This window comes from Nannospalax galili, unplaced genomic scaffold (genome assembly GCF_000622305.1).
Source record: "Nannospalax galili isolate Female #2095 unplaced genomic scaffold, S.galili_v1.0 scaffold805, whole genome shotgun sequence".
In the NCBI taxonomy this organism is placed as follows: Eukaryota; Metazoa; Chordata; class Mammalia; order Rodentia; family Spalacidae; genus Nannospalax; species Nannospalax galili.
Genome location: NW_008353486.1, coordinates 155430 through 173582, shown reverse-complemented (window position 1 = coordinate 173582; position 18153 = coordinate 155430). Strand labels below are relative to the sequence as shown.

Sequence of the window (18153 nt, the reverse complement as noted above, 5' to 3'; positions counted from 1 at the left end):
TTAAGGAGTATGCTACCATGCCAGACTTCTTTGACATATTCTTATGGTAAATACTGTTTTTTTTTAAAAGTAATGTTATATATATTTAAAAATATTTTTAAAAATTTACATGTATGTGTATGAGTCAAGTGCACAATGTGTGTGCAGGAGCCTGGAGGCCAGAAGAGGACATTAGATCCTCTGAAACAGCAGTTACAGACAGTTGTGAGCTACCATGTGGGGTGCTGTCTTTGACATATTCTTATGGTAAATACTGTTTTTTTTTAAAAGTAATGTTATATATATTTAAAAATATTTTTAAAAATTTACATGTATGTGTATGAGTCAAGTGCACAATGTGTGTGCAGGAGCCTGGAGGCCAGAAGAGGACATTAGATCCTCTGAAACAGCAGTTACAGACAGTTGTGAGCTACCATGTGGGGTGCTGATAAGCAGAACCCAGGTCCTCTGCAAGAGTAATAAGTGCTCTTAACTGCTGAGCCATCTCTCCAGCCACAGTAACGATATTTTGATTTGAAAAGCTTACATTCTTTATCCTTAAATGGGCCCAAATATTACATTACAAATTTTAAATATAAAGAAGGTATATTTCTGATTTTTCTATGATGAGAAATTGCACCTTTTATTCATGTATAACATGGTGAAATGTTCTATTAATACAAAAGAATTCAACCTTCTGGCCCCCTTACCTGGACTGTTTTGGTAGAGTGATCTGCATGATTTAAAGTGTTTCTATCAGCATCTGGATCAGACTCTGTATGCCTCAGAGAAGCATGTGTTTTTTTCGTGAGGTCTGTATCTCTACTACATGAGTATCCAAGGTTAGCTGTAGGGGATAAACTTGGTTTCTTGATAGGTGATTCACCATCTGATCTGCATTCTAAAGGTCTGGAATTCTCTAGCTTTTCTTGCTCCAGGTCACTACTGTTGTTTTGTTGGTCTGACTCCTCACAAATTGAGGTTGGAGACACATTCTTCTTCTTACTACTGATATATAAGTCACTTAATTCTAAGGTCTCAGTTTTCAATAGTCTCTTCTTGCCTAATAAAACTTGTGCTTGGGTTGAGTCAGTATTAGAGCATAATCCAGGGTCATCAGATCCTGAAGTCCTTCCAGAGCTCTGTTGGGACTTTTGGGGTTCCGTGTCACTTTTAGTCCTGCGACAGTAAGGGGAGGCTGTGCTTGGACTAAGGTGATCATCAGGAGTCTGATGTTCACTTTCTGACTCTCCAACGCCACTATCAGTTATAAACAAAGGTTCATCCTGCGATAAGTCGACTGCTCCACTGGCAGGCTGCTGTAGTTCAGGCTCCCGCTTCAGATCACTAAGTTCCGCATAGAATTTTTCTTGATCAACAGAACTATTTGTATCTGTTTCATAATTTCCAACTTTATATGTGCTTTTACTGCTGTTTTCTTCTATCTGAACCACATTTAATTCTTGACCACTAAAATGTGCCCTTATTTGATAGAGATAAGTCATAACAGTCAGTTTGTCAGGGATTGCTAATAAAACCATATCAGAAGGTTCCAATAAACGGGAAATTCCAATGCTGGCAAATCCATCATAAGCCTTCAAAAGGAAACAAAAGATATATTGAATAGCTCAGACAATCCATTTGTAAGAAAACAAAATTTTAAAGCTTTTGTTACGGTTGTAGGGCACTACTGACATTATACCATGTGAAAATAAAATTTCAAGTAAAACATGATTAAAAGGAATAAAAGTGACCAAAAACTTACTAAATAACATATTCATTTTCAAATAGAATATAAGGAAAATATTAATTAAGATAAACAATCTCAATCTTAGAATTGAATTTTAAGATAAGGAACTAAGGTATAAAGAAAAATTAGACTAATCCATCTCCAGCTTTTGTCAATTCTACCAAGTTTTTTCTCTACAGTCACTTACAGTGATTTAGAGAAAAAGTATAGTAAGTCCAAAGACCTAATTACTCCATTATTTGATATAAAATACAAGTAAATGCTCTTTAATCTTGAAACAGAAACATTTTAAAAACATAATTAAGACTGACTTTCATAATCAAGAGTGACTTTTCATCCATTGTAGAGAGAGAGAAATGTTTTCAGTGTACAACACAGCTGAGAATGTACGGCTGCAGTGAATTTGTCTGTTAGCCTTTAAATGACCGTGGCATATCAGGTTTTTCTAGTTTTGAAGAATCAAAGCTGTTTGTCAATTTACAATTAATTAATAGTATCCTGACCTAACCCCTTGGCGTTGCTAGGAAGCATTAAGAGTATGGCTGAAGGTTTAGATATAGTCCCAGAGAAAGTAAGAACTTTGGATATATTATTGCTTTGAGATGTTAAAAAAATTTTGATTCATAATAACTTACATTTAGAAGCAAAATTTAATGTTTTTCTTAAAAGAATTACTAGGTAGGTATTTAATAATTTCAGAAGAATCTTTTTTTGTGCTTACATGGTAAACTACATTTCTGCCTTTGGATTTAATCTGTATTCTCATTATAGTTTGACAAACATGAAGAAAATGAGAAATAAATTGTGCCATTAAAACCTCTTCAATTTTCACAGAATAATGGTTTATAATATAGGTACTTCAAAATATTTACTCTAGAGATGGTTCTGTTGGTGTACATATATAGGCTTGTTTTATTTTACATGTTTTAGGAAAATTAAAGTAATTTTCCTCCTTGTGTGTCTTGACTACTTAACTTGACAGACATCAATAGCAGACCATGAGGAAAAGCACCACAGGCAGTATTCTAAACCTCTTCTAATTATCTAAAACACTGGCATACTGGTTAAGATCAGATGCCACAGGTAAACACCTTTTATAGTCAGCTCTTTTTACAGACCTGGAAAAATGATTAGCTTCCTTGTGAAGAAACTCCTGCTGGTGTGTTGCTTTATGTAGCAATCCATTTTATGCACATTAATTGCACTTTGAAACAAATGAGGTTTCTTTTACAGTAGGTCAAGATTTTGCAGCATTTTCCCATAGGCTAACTCCTGCTATGGTCAATCACTCGCCATGATGATTTGTGTGTGGAGAAAGAAGAGGGCTTTGTTTTTAATATTTCTTACATTTTATTTATTTAATTAATTAATTTGTGTGTGGGTGTGTGCATACGTGCACATGTGTCATGTGTGCATGCCTGCTATGGTGGGTGTGTGGTTGGAGGACAGCTTCAGGAAGTTGGTTCTTTTCTACCATGTGGGTCCTGAAGATCAAACTCTGACCTCCAGGCTCGCCAGTAGGTGCCTTTACCCACTGAACCACCCCGCTAGCCAAGGCTCTTTTTTTAATATTGTTTTTCTGGTTTCTCTTAAAGGAAATTCTAAGGCGTTAGCAATGGAAGAGTCCCTGCTAATGTATACGCTACACATATACATGGAACCAACAACAAAGACACCGTTTCTTGGCTGCTTTAAGGCCAATAAATAGTACACCGGGTTACCGGGAAGAACTGTGTAAAGCTGAAAATAATCTGCAGGTAACAACTAAGATACTCAATGCAAACATCAGGTAACGATGAAACTTATGACTACTCAGGCTAATATATACTGAGTAATGAACAGAATCAACATTAAAAGCCTTTCTAAAAAAAAATCAAGGATTATCTGTCCTGGAAGATCTAACTGAGATTTGGGGGTTGAGCCAGTATCTAGCCATGCTAAGCACTCACTTAGCTACATCCCCAGCCTCAAGAAAAAATTTAAATGGAATAGTCTTCTCTACACAGTAATATGCAAATCAAAGTATGCTCACCATTATTAATTTCTGGAAAAAATATGTAAAGTGTGACCTAAACCTTAATGAGATTCTCTGTATCATTTAAAAATGCATAGCTGGATAAAATTATTGTTTCTTTTTAAAAATTCTGAATAGTAAATGGAAAACTCTACTTAGTAAAAGTAATTATCATTTAACTGATAGGGCCTGCTATGTTGCCCAGGCTAACTCATGGGCTCAACAGTCTTCCTGCCTGAGCCTCTCCAGTGACTGGGGCGATAGGTGTGTGCGACCACAACTGACTACCAATTAATGGTTTATTTAATAATGCTGATATCTATATTTAAATGAGCTTAGCACTTTAGTCAAATGAAAGAAAATGGAGGTAAAGAAGTATTACACTTAAGGATATAATTTAATTAGTGAGAAAAGGTCATTTCACTTTAATAAATATAGGCTTTCCAAAATTATATAATTAGTAATTCATGAGAATGACTTATATGCCCATCAGAAAGGTGCTGGGACTCCAACCCAAAGCCTTTAAGTACTCTCCCATTTAGCTAAACCTCTAGTCCAAGAAACCTAATTTCTATGAAGAATAGGATACTGATTTTCAAAGACTACTCTTTTGGGGTAGCATATTTCAATTTTTTAGAAATTACAATTTAAAATGTATTGTTATTCTACACCTATATCATGCAATTGCAAAAAAACCTTATTTTTCTGACAAAAATTTTGGTTTTGGAGAATAATAAAAGTAAAAAAATTGTCTTGATTTAAATTCTTCTTAACTGAACTTCCTAATATTTTTTAAAAACTGGGGGTTCTGACACTCTAACGTCTATTAAAAACTTATGTTTCAACCAGAAGTTACTTATCACTTTGTTGTATGAGCCCTTCTGGAATGGGCCCCTTCTCAGAGTAATGTTTTATAGCTGTAAAGCACAAAGGTAAAAAGAACCAGCTATACTAAAAATACAACTATGAAGATATAACACTGAATTTGGCAAACAGTGAAGGATGTGTTTTTTATGAACATACCGATATGTATATACATATATATGTATATACACACATGATACACACATACATACAGTGTGTGTGTGTGTGTGTGTGTGTGTGTGTGTTTGAGAACAGGGTCTCCCTTAGCCCCAGCTGGCCTGACACTTGCTATATAGATCAGAATGGCCTTGCTCTCACAGCAGTCTACCTGCCTTTGCCTGCCAAATGCTGAGATTAAAAGCACACCCCACCATGATATATATGTATCATGCATATATATAACATATATACACAAAAACTTATTTATTTATTTATTTATTTATTCATATTTGAGACAGTCTCATACAGTCCAGACTGACCAAGAATGACTTTGAACCCCTCATCTTCCTGTCTCCCGCTCCCATATGCTGGGGTAACAGGAGTGTGCCACTATGTCCAGTCAGTAATTAATATAATTTTGAATTAATTAATTTAATTTTGACAAAGTTAAAAGGCATATGTAGAAATCTACAACCACTATAGAAAGATATGAAAATATCTGATTTATACAGGTACCAAAGTCTCAGGCATGCTAACATAACTATTTGTTGCCAAGTTGACAACAGAAGGAAAATATATTATTCAAAATACATTTTCCTACAACTATGTTCAAGGACTTGCTGAATTTTATGTACAGATCACAGGTTAAGAATGCTCATTCTTGGGCCTGGAAAGATGGCTCAGTGGTTAAGAGAACTGGTTTTTCTTGCAGAGGACTCGGGTTCAATTCCCAGCACACACAGCAACTAACAATTGTAACTCCAGTTCCAGGGGAATCCAACGCCCTCTTCTGACTTCCATGGGCATTGCACAGCACAGGTGCCCTTATACACATTCAGGCAATATACTCATACACATTAAAAAAAAGAATGCTCATTCTAAGACAATAATGACATTAGCTTTTCAGTTGAGAAATTTAATTCCATATAAACATTATCTACTGTGTTCAGAACTTGGTACTTCTTTGAATATAGAAAATTATATATACCATACTGTGTATTGTGGTAAATAGATTCCTCAGCCTTAGCCACAGTGAGCTGGCTCCAACAATTCCAATCTATGCAGCTATCCTGAAGGCTGACAGGATCAGTATCTTCATACACCAGCTAGAAAGCTCTGATGTAAGTATGTGAAAATTATAACATGGAAAAATTTTGTATAATTTAACTAGAAAGTAAAAAGAACCAATGTTGGGGCCTGGAGAGATGGTTCAGTGGTTAAGAGCACTGGCTGCTCTTCTAAAGGACCTGGGTTTGATTCCCAGAACCCACACGGGGGCTAACAATCACCTGTAACTCTAGTTCCAGGGATCTGACACACTTTTCTCACCTCTGCGGTCATTGTACAAGACAGGTGCACTTACATACATGCAAGCAATACACTCCTACACATAAAATAATAAATATATTTTTAAAAAACCATCCTTAACTCCAGTTCCAGGGAACTCTGAAGCCCTCTTCTGACCTCTGTGGCATTGCACGACACAGGTGCACCCACATACATGCAGGCAACACACTCATACACATAAAATAAAAATAATAAAATAGAATTTTTTTTAAAGAGAACCAATGTTCTCTCTCTCTCTCTCTCTCTCTCTTTCTCTCTCTCTCTCTCTGTGTGTGTCTTTTACAAACCTAGGTAAGGCATGGAAGCCTTGGGTATATTTTTCAACAACTAAATGTTGCAATAAAAGCAATACGGTTTAACAAATATTTAACATTTAATGAAGGCTCATACATACAATTTGATGCCAGTCTGGCACTTGTCTTCATTAAAGTCCATGACAAACCAGAATAAACCAGTCATCCAATTTAAATTGAAGGATGAAAACCACCTCTGTAAGCTGTAGTTATGACCTCACACAATACACTCACTTTTCACAAATAAAAAATGGCAGTGAAGCCAAAATTGAAATATGCACACCCCTTCCCCCAGCATTTCTTACCTTTTTGTTGTTCTCTTTAATATCTTGAGGATTCAGAAACTTGTAGTCACTGAGGCAGAAAATGGTACAGTGGGTATGTATAATATTTGATAAAAATAGCTGTTTGTAAAACAAACTGAATCCAAAAATTTGATAGTCAATAATACCAAAGAGTAACAAGCAATTTCAGAGTAGTTCAATCAACAAAACTAACAGTGTGGAAAAGTAAACAAACAAACAAACAAACAAACAGTGATTACATATTTCATTGCCTAAAGGTGTCCATCTGCCAGAGAAGGTAGAGGAAAGAGACTAGCTTTGACAATGAAACTTATTATGAGATAATTTCTTGTTATCAATATATAAAGAGCTTATTTGTCTCTTTCCATTTGAACACTAATAAAAATTTCATAATAAAGATTTTTATAAGATTAAAAAGAAAAATCAATTAGAAACAGGAAAATTTGATTTTAGGTACTGAGAAAGAACATTTTCTGGCATATATAAAGTCAAGTATTTCAGGATACATGCTTAGAAACTTTTTGTCCTTTTGAAAATGTCCATTATTTATAAAATTAATAGGAAATGAGAAATATGTCTACTTACATTAAGTCTGGTCTAAAGTGGTGCAATATTGCACAAAAAGATAAACCATTTCTCCATGATGTAGTAAAGTTGGTGATTTTTACTCCCCGGTAGTTTTTTGTGACTTCTTTGCACCATACAAGCAATGACTGACTAGCATTTGGCTTTTGCCCCAGAATAGGACTTGGTATTGGGCTTGGCTATGGGGGGAGGGGGAGGGAAGAAAGAAAGGAGAAACATTGAAGAATTTAATGGAAGATAGAAATTAACATCTTTGACCTAACTAGATCATTTGAAACCTTTGATCTGAGTTTAGGTCCTTCAAAACTGTCAATTTATGACGTTACCTCTAAGAGGGAGACATAACTCTTAAGTTATTATCTTTAGATTTTGCCCATGGCGTTTGCCTGACAAGGAGGCAGATACGCAACATTTCAAAATTTCAGTAAGAACAAGCTAAGAACATTCTTGCTGGAAAATCATATTAAAAGTTTTGAATACTTAAGGCTAAATATTTATGTAACTCTTACACCCTAAAAAAGATTTCCCAAATGCAACCATGAACAAATACTGTTCCTTTTTGATTAGCTAAAAACAATGCATTTCAAAGACTGTTAGTACAAACTGCAGGGCTACAATGTTTTCAGGCATAGAAAAATATAAGTAGCAGAGAAATCAGTATCACATTAAGTCTGTAAAATACAAGAATCACATACGTATTTTAAATAAACACAACAATGATAATCATATACAAACATCCTTCTTACTCGAATTTTACAACAGCAAAAATAAGTTTTACTTATTTATGGTAGCAGGTACTGGTTCCAGCAGCACACACCAGCATACTCTGGATACGGTCACAATATCTTTAACTTATTATTGAGAGCTATTTTTGAATATTAGATGAGTTGGTTGTATGTGCATCTTAAATCTTAAGCACATACTTTCCTTTGTCCACATACTTAAAACTACAGTTATGGTCATAAAACTATATTGTAGACTATATTGTAAGATTTTAATTTAAAATTTTATCACTCTTAAAAATCATGTCATCTTTTGCTAAACAACTATATTATTTTGTGATAATTGTGGAGGATAATATAACTAAAAACTATGAAGAAGTCTATTAAACATTTTTTGGTTTTTAATTTACTTTTAATTAAAAGTGCGACCCATGATAACAAAACTTAGATATAAAAGAGCCTTGCAAAATAAGGTCAAAGGAGAACATTTATTTACCCCTAACATCATTTCAGTTTAACTAATGATTAGTTTTTATCATGTTTGTGTAAGGAAGACCAATGATGCCCCCACTTGACAAAAGCAGGTTAGTGCCAAACAATTAAAATCAGCCACAGAAGGCGTGGTGGCTCACACCTTTAGTCCCAGCACTTGGGGGGCAGAGGCAGGTGGATCTCTGTGAGTTCAAGGCCAGCCTGGTCTACATAGTGAGTTCTAGGCCAGCTGGGGCTACAGGGAGATACTGTCTCAAAAAAAGAAAAAACAAAACAAAACAAAAATCATCAGCCAGATAACTGTAATTTATGTGGGAAAACTAACAATCATCAAATATGGAATTTCTCATTTTTATTGTCAGATTAACAAGACATTATATAAATAATCACGAACTGGAATAGCACTGTTCTTTGACTGATCACCTTTATAAATACTGAAAAGTTTATTAATCATAAAAATCAACAAATTTGGGGCTGGTTCTCGAGATGGCTCAGTAGGTAAAGGCACTTGCTGCCAAGCCTAATGCTCTGAATCTGATCTCCAGAACCCACATGGTAGAGAGAGAGAACTGACTCCTGCAGGTTATCCTTTGACCTTCACAAGCTATACACAAACACCCAATGCTGTACACATAATACAAATATATAAATGTAACAGAAAACAAACAAATTTGGATTAATTCTACTTAATATGAAGAAGTACATTAAAAACTGATTTCCCAATATGGGAAATTTACTTTAAATAATAAATCATGTAACTTTTAAAATATTTTACAAATTGTTTTTATTTTATGTATATGAGTGCATTGCCTCCATGTATATGAATCCATCCATGTAATGCTATGCCTATGGAGGACAGAAGAGGGTGTCAGATCCCCTGGAACTAGAGTTATGGATGGTTGTTAGCTGACACATGGGTGCTGGGAGCCAAACTTGGTTCCTCTGCAAGAGCAGCCAGTGCCTACTTTTAATCACTGAGCTATCTCTCCAGTCCCTTAACTTTTAATTTAATGTGTAAAAATAAACTTAACGGCCCACTGTGACTTTCAAATCCCTCCAATATCTTGACCTGGACTTAAGAGTGGGCTATGGAAGAACCAGGGGGTTCACTGAATTTGGCACACACACATTTTCCTAAAGTTTCCATTATTTATTTCTTTTCCTATTATTTCAATGATTGTTTTTATTACAATATTTTTCCATATAAAATTATATTAAGGCATAGAATCATTCGAGCATAGGTTCTATGTACTTCATTTAGATCATCTGCAATTATCATTACACTGATTCATTCAAAACATATTGTGCCATTATAACATGAACATACCCCGTCTCTAAAAAAGTCCAATATAAAAAGGCTAAAGGAGCTAAAACTAAAATTGGATTTGTTCCAATCAAAAGCCATGCATTCAGAAAAACTTAATGCACCTTTAGCAAAAAGAAATCATATGCTGGGACTGGAGAGATGGCCTGGGTTCGAACCCCAGCACCCATGTGGCAGCTAACAACTGTTCATATTTCCAGTCCCAGGGGATCCGACAGCCTCTTCTGACCTCCACGGGCACTGCATGACACAAGTGCACTTACCTACATGCAGGCAATACACACATACATATAAAATTAAAAAAAATCATATGCAATCGAGGAAACTGATGAACTTAGAAGCACCATAAATGGTCATGTTGGTTTACAGAAAAAGAAAATTAGAGTAAAACTATTAAATGAATCATCACCCCAGAACTACTGCCCATTTATGTAATATTTTGCAGAGGATCATAAAGGAATGAAATCATTTTGAAACTGTCACTATGTAACTGGATAAAATAGTTTACTTCTTGTTATAGTCAGGTAGCAGGTTACTTGACTTAAGTCTTCCTTGTCTGTAAAATGAGGATCATTACGGTAACTGTCTCATAGCGCTGTAGTGACAAGGCCTCCTCACTACCTCTCCCAGATCTAACCTACCACTCTCTCCCTTGATCATTCTGAACCACATCCACCTTCTCTTGTTCCTCAGAGGCCCCAGGTATGCTCCAGCCTCTGCAGGGTTGCTCCGTTTGCCCAGAACTTCCCTCAGGTGTAACTCCAAGGCAACCCTCTCCATGTGACATAGTCTGCCAACGTTATTGGTAACGTAACTTTTCTCTATCACTCAATCCCAGCACAGCATTCCCTCTTGCTCTATTTTTCCACAATATTTATCTTCTTGTGTCCCATATATACTTTATGTGTTATATTTGGTTATTGACTGTGCACTAAATAAAAACTAGTTTTCCCTATTTATTAACCTATCCTAAGTTACCAGATCAGTTCCTGGTACCTAGTAGGCACTCAGTAAATACTGTGACGTGAATAAAGGCATATAAAACACTTAGCAAAAACATATGATAAAACCTTTCAGTAAGTGGCAACTGCAATTACCACACCATCAGCATGCAGCAGCAGTGTGGGATTTTGAGTTTTTGAGGCTCTTTTCTAATTTCAAAGGCCATGGATTTCTTTAAGAAAGTGAAACAGTTTTTTATTTCTTGCTTTAACTAGTAAATAATATTGACATCTTGATTTTCTATGTGCAAAATAGTTTATATAAATGCATGGCGATGTATCTATTCTCACGTGTCTGATGAAACAAGCTGTGAATGACTTTTATTTGTTTATTTATTGCTTTGCAAAGAAAGGAAGATACCAAACTCTGTCCATCAAGGGTAGAAATGAACTTTCAAATATAATTTTAAAGTGTTAATATGGCAGATTATATGTTAAAGACACTAAGGCCATTGAGTTATTCTTCCTAACAACAGCATCTTTTGCAAAAAACCTAGCCAAACAATTTTCTGCTAAATTTCTTAAATTTCAATAGCTGTGAGAAACTGCAACTCCATTTGTCGTGTTACCTGTCCACAGTGTTCCTCTTTTGCTGTTTCCTCGTCCACTGATTAGGCAACCCATTCCTCTAGGTACTGCTCTGAATAGTTTTTTCTATCCACTTTTTGAACTGATTCTCTCTCAAGATTTCAACTATCACTTCCATGCATATCATCCCCAAATACACATTTGCAGTTCCAACGATCTCAATTTGACATTTCCAGCTGGCTGTCCTTCCTGCCATATAAAATGTGAACTCAGTATGTTCAAATCATAATCTTTCCTTGCAACCTGCTCATTTTCATTGTGATTGAAAACGATACTGTTATTGTCCCAAGTGTCTAGACTTCAACCTCAGAATCATTTAAATTCTTCCTTCATCTATCATTTCTTACTAGTTAGGTCATGGGTAATTGTATTATTTGTGTTACGGTTATATTTTTGTAGTTATTTCCTTTTGTTTAGGCTACTGTAAAATCTCTTGATTTTTGTTACAAATTCTTCCATTTCTGACCCATTATCAAAATATACATGTTCTTACAGCCCACCTAACATCTCTAATGATTCTCAATACACACAGATGGCAGAATATTTCTGTACACTAAATCCCAAATCATTTTTTTTTTTTTTGTCTTTCTGAGACACGGTCTCCCTGTAGCCCCAGCAGGCTTGGAACACACTCTATAGACCAGGCTGGCCTTGAACTCACAGAGATCCATTTGCTTCTGCCTCCCGAGTGCTGGGATAAAAGGCATGTGCCACCACACCTGGCTCCAAGTCACTTTTAATAATTTACTTTCTAGAATGATTCGTCATTCTCTAAAATCCCTATGCTTTCCTGCCTAAGGCCCCAGCTTCCCCACCTCCAGACTACAGTCACACAGACCACCACTTCCACATTGAGTATCTGCTGTCACAAATACAAATTTGCACAAAATCTCATCCTAATTCCTAGTAAGTAGGGAGAAGCAATTTTCAATGTTCTTTTTATTTTCTATTTCTCTTATACTACTTCTTAAAATTTTCTTTTACTGTACTATGTCCAATTCTCTCTACAAAGTGTTCCATTAAAATTTTTATTCATTCATAGAATACACAAGGAGTAACTGCTATGTCTTATATATGTAAGCATCACAACTCCTTTGAGATAGCTATTACTATTTCGAACTTACAGTTGAGGAAATCCAGACTACACAGGTAGGAGGCAGAGGAATTTGAATACATAACTGTTTTTCCACAATGTACCCAGTGTTCTTTATAGTTCACATTTCAAGATAATGCAGTTTTAAGACCTCAGCAGAATTTATACATTCCTTAAAACTAGCACGGGCCTTAGTTAACGTCTAATCTTCAGAACATAGATCACTGGCCTATACATGTTAAATTAATTGAGTTGCTGATAAATTACCAGGTACCTGTCCAACAATTCCAGCTACTCCATAAGGGGATCATGAATTGGAGGACATCCTGGGCAACACAGCAAGACCTGGTCTCAGTACTACAAACAAATTGTCCTATTAGCTTTCCATTGCTGTAATAAAACACTCTGGCCAAAATCAGCTTGCAGAGGCAGGGTTGAAGCAAAGACCAAGGAGGAACGTTGCTTACTGGCTTGCTCCTCCTGGCTTGCTCAGCTACTTCTTTATATAGCATAGGCCCACCTGCCCAGGGTTGGTACTGCCCACAATGGGCTCTGCCCTCCTACATCAATCAGAAGTTAAGAAAATGCCCCACAGACAGGCCCACAGGCCATTTCTCAATTGTGGCTTCCTCTTCCCACATGTGTCAAGCTGACAACTGAAGCTAACCAGGACACAAACAAACAAAAAATTCCCAAAGGTAATCTACCCTAAACAATTTAAAAGGCGGAAGTATTCTGCCAATAAAAACCGTTTGCCCATTCTGTTGGATTTCAGATTTTTGGCTAGAACTAGAACAAGAGCTAATTAAGTCCAGTGCAATGAGATATATACCATTATCACTAAAGTGTAGGGTATTTTGGTCCTTCTAGTGCTGATTCTTGGAGACTTTCCCCAATTACTGCAAATCATGGTTGAAGAACACTGGATAAATCTGATCTTAGCATTTGGTAAGCCAAGAATAACAGCTCTGGTGAGAACAAGAACATTTGCATCTACATTATTCCTATATCTCTGTCTCTGTCCTTTTTCCCTTCCTCTCTCTCTTCCCCCCAAAGAATTTTCATATAATTAATTTCATTGTACTAATTAAAAATTTTTTAAAAAAATATAAAGCCTCTAGTCTAGAGGATGGCCTTGAATTCCTGATCTTCCTGCCTTTTCCCAATACTGGGACTGCAGTCCTGCAAGCAGTACACCTAGTGTATGCAGTGCTAGGAATCCAACTCAGGGCAGCATGCATGCCAGGCAAGCACTCTACCAATTAAGCCCCATCCTAGACTTCTTTACACTTACAGTGAAAGTGAAGTCATGTGTTCTGTACTACTACATAACCAATATTTATGCTGCAGGTCAAATAATATTGGAAGAAGTCTCACTTAAATTAATGTAAGACTATCTCTTTCTGAACACAATTTTTGAAAAGTTTTTAAGAAACATCAAATAATTATTCCTAAGCGAAGTTATGGAAAAACCGCACAGTCAGAGAGTAAATGAAAGTCTCAGTATTGGTTTATAAAGGTACCTCAAAGAGTGAGCTGGAGAGCGGTACTTTAGGCAGACTCTAAATAAACAGTATGAGTACTACCACTTACCTCCCAAAGAACAAAGAATGAAATACAATTTGAGAGCAAAATACAATGAAGTAGAACATACAAACTATGTTCACTTATTATCAAGTGCTATTGTGAGAAAGAGAAACTAAAGGACACGGACATTACTGTATTCAAGGAGTAGGAGACTCAGTTTTGTAAAGAAACTTTTTCTCCTCAAGAAGACAGGGTTAAACAACAGGCCCTTTCTCTATGAAAAAAAATAACCAAATTTGCCTTCTCCTAACATCATTTCCATGGAGACATATTGGGTAAATATAAAATATTATCTATGTTACAAGGCAACATTATTCAGTGTAAAAATGTCCCATGTTTGATGAGCTACATACAAACTGGAGGTCTATGTATAAACTCTAAATGTCAATTGGAAAAAAAATGCTTCTACTTTCTATGCTTAGCATTTTATACAGATTGCATTCCTCAGGGAACTTGTGTCCTACAAGCCACCCTTGTCCACATCACCTTCCCTGGCCCACATCACCCACCCTGGTCCACATCATCAGCCCTGGACCACATCACCAGCACCTTCATCTTAGAACCCGACAGTAGCTGTGTTTGTGGCACTGCATACTTAATGTTAAAATGCTAACACAGAAGTTTTCTGTCCTTAATGCAAAACCTGGTGCTAAGTAACTATGAATTTCTCCTTGATCAAAGGGTTTGTAGTAAGAAAACACACACACACACACACACACACACACACACACACACACACAACCTCTTAAAACTCAGTAAGAAAAATAAGGTCAACCCACAGAATAATGGCAAAAAATGAATGTGCACTTTCAGCTTTTTAATTGAGTGTGCAAATTTAACTGTCTAGGAAACATGAAACTTTGCTCCATCACATAAGTGTTCAGAAAACTCCCCAAGGCATCAATGCACACTTTCTTCAAAAAAAAAGGTTGACATTTTAAGAAGCCTTTTAATTGAACTGATATTTTTAAAATTTTTATTTATTGATTGATATTTATGAGTGTTTTGCCTGCATGTATGTAAGTGCACTCATGTCATGCAGCGTCCATGGAGCCCACAAGAGGGCATTGGATTCCTTGGAACTGGAATTTCGAAGGGGTGGTTGTTAGCTGCCATGTGGGTGCTGGGAACCGAACCTGGGTCCCCTGCAAGAGCAGCCAGTACTCTTAAGCACTGAGCCATCTCTCCGAACTGATCTCTCTGAACTGATATTTTAATGAAACAAGATTGAGGAAGAAAGGGAACTCTTATACAGACTTGATGAAAAAAAACCCTGGTAATATCTTAAATTTGAAGACATTTCTGTCCTATGACCCACCCATTCCTAGGTTTATATCCTACAGAAATGAATGCTTGCTTATATAAAATAGCAAACATGTATAGAAAAGTTTACAGTAATACTGTTCATAATTTTCCAAATCACAAATGATTAGCAACAATAACATGTATTTAAAATTATGTTTGAAATAATAAAATTATGCTCTATGTACATAGTGAAATACAATACAAATATTCAGCTCATATAACAAAAAGAAAACAGAAAGAATAAAATATGACAAATAGATTTTGTTTTTTATTGGCTGGGTGTATAGCTCAATGGAACGGTGTATGTCTAGCATGTGACAGGCCTAGGGTTTACTCCCTAACACCTGAATACCTACATACCACAAATTGTATCTTTCCATCTACGTATGAGTAAGATCAAATTTTCTTCATGAACTACAACCAAAACCACATATTAAAAGAGACTGAATAAAAAAACAACTGCTGTCTATTAAGCCTGCTATCAGACTTAATCACCCTTCTAATTAAGTATTTTTGGAAGATATAGATGTTATTATGAAAATACACTATATTAATATATGGCATAGTACTTTACTACTGTAACTCCAAATGAATATATTTGTTAATTACTCAGTTTTAGTTTCCAAATAAAGTGGTTACACTTACTTGATGGTGCATCCATAACCACTATTCATTCCCAGAAGTCTTTTCATCTTGCAAAACTGAAAAACTCTGTGCCTATCAAGCAATAACTCTCCATTTGATCCTCCACACATAACCTGGCAACTATCATTCTGATGTTTGTGTGTGTGTGTGTTTGTATGAGCACGTGTTGCTGGAGAATCAAACCCAAGGCACTGAACACATAAGGGCTGTACTACTGACTACACCTCAGCAGCCTGTATTTGTCTAATTATACTGATTTTACGAGCTACATAACATAAATGGAATCATGCATTTGTCTTTTGTGACTTTCCACTGGAATAATGTTCTCAAAGTTAATCCATTCTAAAGAATTTGTGAGAGTTTCTTTCCCTTTAAAGCTGAATAATGTGTTTTATGTGCACACCATGTTTTGGGTATCCATTCATCTACTGATAGACATTTTGGGTTATTTCAATGTTATATGTGTTGTGAACAAACGCTGCTAAGATGTGGGTGTATAAGAATCTTTTCACGATTCTGTTTTCAATTCTTCTGGGTACATCCTCAGAATTGGGTTTGCTGTATCAATGGTAATTTTATTCTTAATCTTTAGAGGAGCTTTTGATGCCTAGAAGTTTTAAATTTTTGTGGTCAGTTTTGTCTATTTTGGTTGTGGCTACCTGTGAGTTTTGTGTGATAGACAAGAAAAATCATCCCAAAACCAATATTGTGAACTTTTGTTCTATGTTTTCTTCTTACATTGAAGCCTTTGATCTATTATGTATAGTAGGTAGGTTATGGTCCATCTTTCTTCTTTTACATGTGATGTTCACTGTTCCAACAGTATTTGTTGAAAAGATGGTTAGTTCTCCATTGAATAGTCTTGACTTCCATGTTGAAAAGCACTGACTCCATTATATACAAGGTGTTTGTTTAGAAGTCTGTTTTTTTTTTTTTTTAAGTACCATACTGTTTTGATTACTGAAACTGCACTGTTTGGAAATTGGAAAGTGTGAATTCTTTGCTTTTATTCTTTTTCAGGGTGTTTAAAAAAAGATACTCCGGGGCTGGAGAGCTGGCTCAGCAGTTAAAAGCACTGACTGCTCTTGCAGAGGAGCTGGGTTCGATTCCCAGAACCCACATGGTGACTATGAACCATCCTTAGCATTGCACGACACGGGTGCACTCACATGCGTGCAGGCAACACACCCAAATATTAAAAAAATAAAAATAAAGAATAAAAAAAGATACTCCAGGCTCTTTGGGATTCCATTTGACTATTAAAGTATGTTTTTCTATTTTTATGTAAAGAACATAATTGGTATTTTGATGGTGATTACATTAACTCTATAGATCTCTTTGGGTTATACTGATCTTAAATTGGGTTTCTGAACCATGAATGTGGGCTATCTCCACAGTTTTTAATTTCTTAATTCCTTCCCAAAATGTTGTGTAGTTTTCAGTTGAGCAGTCTTTCATCTTCTTGGTTAATTTCTTTCTTCTCTCTGTTCCTCTCCCTCTTTCCCTATGTACCCCCACCCCCATTTTCCCATAGAGCCTTATGAAGTTCCAAGCTGGCCTTGAACTTGCAGCTGACAATAATCTTGAACTTCTGATCTTCCTGTCTCCACCTCTCAAATGTTGGGGTTACATGCATGCATCTTCACACCCAAACTTATCAGTGTTGGGGATCAAATCCAGAACTTCATGCATGCTAGGTGAGCACTCAACCAGTTGAGCTACATCCTCAATCCCAGTTAAATTTATTTCTAAGCATTTAACTCTTTTAGATGCTACTGTTATAGAACTGTTTTCTTAATTTCTTTAAAACATTTTTTTTGATCATTAATGTTCAGAAATGCAACAATTTATTGTTAATGTTGTTGACTTTATACCCTGATATCTTGCTAAATTTATTGCTTTTAAAGTTTTTTTGTGGCATCTTTAGGGTTTTATACATTTATAACCTCATCATTCTCAAACAAACATAATTTTACATCATTCTTTTTAATTTTGATGGTTTTTCTTTCTCTTGCATAATTGGCCAGGACTTCAAGACAAGTCACAGGAGCGAATGGGCATCCTTGCCTTTTTCCTGATCATAGAAGCAATGTTTTCATA

At 35.8% G+C, this 18153-nt stretch overlaps 1 protein-coding gene across 1 annotated transcript in view; it reads right to left on the bottom strand.

The window, feature by feature from the left end:
* Ehbp1 (EH domain binding protein 1) overlaps nt 1-18153 on the bottom strand; it is a gene marked incomplete in the record, with an annotated part of 244217 nt that overhangs the window by 93004 nt on the left and 133060 nt on the right. Inside the window, 3 exon segments of the mRNA XM_017802601.2 lie at nt 690-1574; nt 6712-6760; nt 7297-7475. Of these exon segments, the coding sequence (XP_017658090.1) occupies nt 690-1574; nt 6712-6760; nt 7297-7475 (1113 nt within the window).